Consider the following 4587-nt stretch of genomic DNA (forward strand, 5'->3'; position numbering starts at 1 on the left):
GGGGGGGGCACTGCCCGGGGGGCTCAGCGGGGTCTCCCCGCAGAGCGCAGACAAGCGGAAGTCCCTGCTGGACGCGATGGCGGTGGAGACGCAGCAGGAGAAGGGGCGGCACCAGGAGGCGCTGGCGGCGCTGCGGCTGCAGCAGGACAAGGAGGTGCTGGGCGTCCGGGCGCACTACGAGCGGGAGCTGCGCCAGCTGCACGAGGAGAAGAAACACCACGAGGAGGAGCTGCGGGGGCAGCTCAAGGAGGAGAAGGTGCTTGGGCGAGGGGGGTAGGGAGCCGGGGCGGGCCGGAGTTTTTACACACAGCTGCTCTGCCCCAGAGGTGGCTGCATCTCCATGCCGGGCGAGTCGTTCCCGTGCGGCGTTATGTGCGGCTGTTCCCCAGCTGCCCCACCCCAGAGCTGGCTGCATCTCAGCCCCGTGGGCTCTGCCCCAGCTGGGTGGGGTCACGCCTCTGTCTGGGGGCCGGGCGGTGATGGTGCCTCTCTCCCCACGCCTAGGCCCGGAGCCGGGAGCTGGAGAGCTCACAACAGACGGTGGAGGAGCTGCGCCTGCAAATCCAGTCCATGGACGGGGCCAAAGGCTGGTTCGAGCGGCGGCTCAAGGAAGCGGAGGTGGGAGAGGCTCCAGGTCCCATTCCTGTCCCCTGCCCTGGGGCCGGGTGGGAGCCGGCGCCCCCTGGAGGGATCCGGCCCCAGGTCCCAACCCCCCATCCCCGGCCGGTCTCACTCCGGGCGTCTCTCGCGTTGCAGGAGCTGATTGAAAAGCACCAACGGAACCACGAAGAGGCGCTTCGAGTGTGCAAGGAGCAGCATGCGGCCGAGCTGAAGGTACGACTGGCAGCTGCCTTCCCCCAGAGGTGGCTGCAGCTCCAAGCCAGGGAGACTCCCGGTGTGGTGTTATACACAGCTGTTCCCCAGAGGTGGCTGCATCTCCGAGCCAGGGAGACTCCCAGTGTGGTGTTATACACAGCTGTTCCCCAGAGGTGGCTGCATCTCCGAGCCAGGGAGACTCCCGGTGTGGTGTTATACACAGCTGTTCCAAGCCGCCCCGCCCCAGAGGTGGCTGCAGCTCCAAGCCAGGGAGACTCCCGGTGTGGTGTTATACACAGCTGTTCCCCAGAGGTGGCTGCATGTTCTGTGGGACAGACAGCCCTTTGACCCCTGGCTGCTTGTCCCTCCCCTCAGCTAAAGGACCAGGAGGTGGAAGGTGCCAGGGAGCAGCTGCGGGCGGCCGAGCGCTCCCGGGACGAGCACGTGGGCACGATCAGCCGCCTCAGACAGGTGAGGGGGGGCCCGGGTTCCTTCCGGCCCCAGAGCCCCCCAGCACAGGGTGGGGCGGGGCTGGGGGTGAAACTGATGTGGCCTCGTCTCTGACAGGAGGTGAAGGACACGGTGGACGGCCAGCGCATCCTGGAGAAGAAAGGCAGCGCCGCCGTGAGTGATCCCCGAGTCCCGATCCCCTCCGGCCCCGCCGCTGGAACCCAGGAGTCCTGATCCCCCGCTGCCCCCCGAGCCGGGACAGACCCCGGGCACTCCCCTTGCTGTGACGCTGCTCGATGCACTGCAGTGTGTGTGGGAGGGGCTGGCAGGTCATGGAGCCCCCTCGGCCCCCTCCAGCTGCCACCATGCAGAGGGGAGACGGGGTTAAACAGCAGCGCGCTCCCCATTAGCGTCCCTGCTCCCCCCAGCGGCCCCTGCCCGGCACAGGGCTGCGCTCGGGGCCCCCGGGGCCCTTTCAATTCTCTGCCCCCCTTCTCCGTAGCTCAAAGACTTGAAGCGGCAGCTGCAGTTGGAGCGGAAGCGGGCGGATAAGCTGCAGGAGCGACTGCAGGAGATCCTGACCAACAGCAAGACCCGGACGGGTGAGCGGGGATGGGATACGGGCCCCCCCACCCCATCTGGCACCAGGGCCGGGGACTGGCTGGCCCGGGGGGGCAGGGAACGGGACACGGGACCTTCCCCTCAACCTCCAAGTCCCTTCCCAAGCGCCTTTGCACAAGTATGGCTCATCTGGCGCTGAGCTGCAGCCACCTCTGGGGCAGGGCAGCTGGGGAACAGCCACACGTAACGTCACACGGGGATGGCTCGCCCAGTCTTGAGATGCAGCCACCTCTGGGGCGAGGTAGCTGGGGGGGTGTACAGCCACACAGTGAATCTGCAGTGATCTTAGGCTGTGGCCTGTAGGGGGCGATGGGAGCGCGGCCTGTGAGCTGTTCCCTCTTCCACCATTAGGGGGCAGTCCCACCATTCTCCAGGTGGCCAAGGCTTCCCAGAAGGGGGAGGGGGCCGTTTCAAAGGAGGAGCCTATGGAACTCCTCGCCACAGGATGGCCCAGAAGGCTAAGAACTCAGCAGGCTTTAGAGCGGGGAGGGAGGTGTGTACGGACGCGGGGAGCGCCCCAGAGGAGCGTGTGTTTGACGCGGTGGCTTTTGGGGCTGGGCCGTTCCTTGAATCTGCGGAGTTTTCCCCACCACAGCGAGACGCCATCGAGGGCGGCGTCTCCAGGGCCGGGCGCCAAGAGGCAAAAGCGTTCTGCTTTTCACTGGAACGTGGCAGGAGAAGGGGAGATCAAATATTAAACGCGTGCGTCGTTTCCGAGCCGGCCTCGCTGCCGCGGGGAGCTGGAGCGTTAAATACGCTTCTGGGCATGAAATATTAATTCCCATGGCAAAGAAACACGTTGAAATGAAACGTATTTATCTGGAGCTCCAAGCCTTCATCTCCCTCGGAATAACCGTCACCTGGCTTAGCGAGCCCCTCAATTTCTATCCCCCGCTGCAGGGGGGCTGGGAGCCAGGACGCCTGGGTTCTCCCCCCAGCTCCAGGAAGCCGTTATATGTGGCTGTTCCCCAGCTGCCCCACCCCAGAGCTGGCTGCATCTCAGCACCGGGCTCGCGGGCCCCATGCAGCATCGCAGCCCCCACCCCATTCGGTCTGGTTCATCTCTGCTCAGGCTGTGAATTATTCCCTCACTGGTAGGGAATTGGGGGGGGGGGGGCGGCTGTCAGCTGGTATTTGGTTTGACGGGGGACCCCTCTGTTTGGAACGTCCCAGCAGAAAGGTTTGGGGGGGCTGGGAGCCCGGACTCTGGGAGGGGAGTGGGGGTGGGGGGAGCCCGGACTCCTGGGTTCCATGCCCTGTCTCCGCAGGGATTGAGGAGCTGGTTCTGGCCGAGATGAGCTCTCCCAGCCGGGCACAGACGGGCGACAGCAGCAGCATCTCGTCCTTCAGCTACCGGGAGATCATGAAGGAGGGGTCCGGGCCGGGCAGCACCAAGGTAAGGGGTGGGGCTTCCTGCTCGGGGGCGGGGCCTCCTGTGTGCCAAGCCCCGCCCCCATGCTTCTTTCCCCTTCCCTCCTAAAAGGGCAGGATCTCCTGTGCTGGCTCTCAGCTGCCCTCTGCCCCTTCCTATTCCCTCCCTGCCCAGGGGGCGTGGCCTCTGCTGCTAGCCCCGCCTCTTATGCCTGGCTCCTCCCCTCCCCACTTCCCTCAGACTATGCCCAGCCCTGCCCCCATGGCAGGCCCCGCCCTCTTCACAACCCCCCATCACCCCTCCCCCTGGTGTCTGGCTGGCACTCAGGGCAGCTCTGCCCCCCTCCAGTCCAACACGGGGAGCCCCCAGGCCCAGCGCCCCGCGGAGCTGTCGGACGAGGAGATCTCGGAGCTGTTCCAGCGCCTGGCGGAGACGCAGCAGGAGAAGTGGATGCTGGAGGAAAAGGTACCAGCCCCGCCCTGCAGGGGGCGCTAGGGAGTGGGGGGGCGGGAGTGGGGGCTGCGGGCCGGGAGTGGGGGGCGCTGGCTCGGGCCGGGGGGGCTGGGGGCCGGGGGGCGGGGGGGGGTGGGGGGGGGGGGGGGGGAGGCGGGGAGGGCTGCGGGGCAGGAGTGGGGACGCGGCCGGGGGCGGCTGCGGGGCAGGAGTCGGGGGCGCTGGCCGCGGGGGGCTGCGGGGCAGGAGTGGGGGGCGCCGGCTCGGGCGCTCTGACCTGCCCCCACAGGTGAAGCACCTGGAAGTGAGCAGCTCCTCGATGGCAGAGGATTTGTGCCGGAAAAGTGCCATTATCGAAACCTACGTCATGGACAGTCGCATCGGTGAGAACCCCGGTGTCCGGGGGGCGGGGGGGCTTCTCCCTGTCCCAGTGGGTTGGATTCATCGCCAGACGTCCCAGACGTTACGAGGCCGGGGGGGGCAGGGAGCCGGGGTGGGGGGTGAGTCCTGCTGCACAGCATGCTGGGAAAACCCTCACCCACTTCCCCCCCCCCCCCCGGGGGGGTCAGGGGGGGTGGGGGGGGCGGGGGTCTGCTGGGGGGCTGTGGGGGGGCTGGTCACCCCCTCTCGCCCTGAGCGGCCTGGTCACCCCCTCTCGCCCTGAGCGGCTCATTGGTCGCTGTCGGTGTACAGGACACTGGGCTTGAGAGACCTTTGGTCTGCCCCAGTCTGGCCGCTCTATGTGAGCCACCCCTGTGCAATGTTCTGTGCGGCTGTTCCCCGGCTGCGCTGCCCCAGAGGTGGCTGCATGTCGGCGCTGAGCGAGCCGCCCCTGTGCAGCGTTCTGTGCGGCTGTTCCTAGGTCCCCACGGCCT

The 4587-nt window shown here is 67.3% G+C and overlaps 1 protein-coding gene across 1 annotated transcript; it reads left to right on the forward strand.

Annotated features, from left to right (window-relative positions):
* Nucleotides 1-7: 7 nt before the first annotated feature.
* On the forward strand, nt 8-4095 carry LOC112123147 (GRIP1-associated protein 1-like; the record flags this gene model as incomplete). The annotated part of the gene is made up of 9 exons (XM_026662740.2): nt 8-256; nt 505-618; nt 757-834; nt 1192-1287; nt 1384-1440; nt 1769-1868; nt 3156-3283; nt 3608-3724; nt 4002-4095. Coding segments are annotated over 9 exons (1033 nt in total), but the record flags the coding sequence as incomplete, so codon positions are not given.
* Between the last annotated feature and the right edge of the window lie 492 nt (nt 4096-4587).

Source organism: Terrapene carolina, unplaced genomic scaffold (assembly GCF_002925995.2).
Source record: "Terrapene carolina triunguis isolate 2854851 unplaced genomic scaffold, T_m_triunguis-2.0 Scaffold29997, whole genome shotgun sequence".
Lineage (NCBI taxonomy): Eukaryota > Metazoa > Chordata > Testudines > Emydidae > Terrapene > Terrapene triunguis.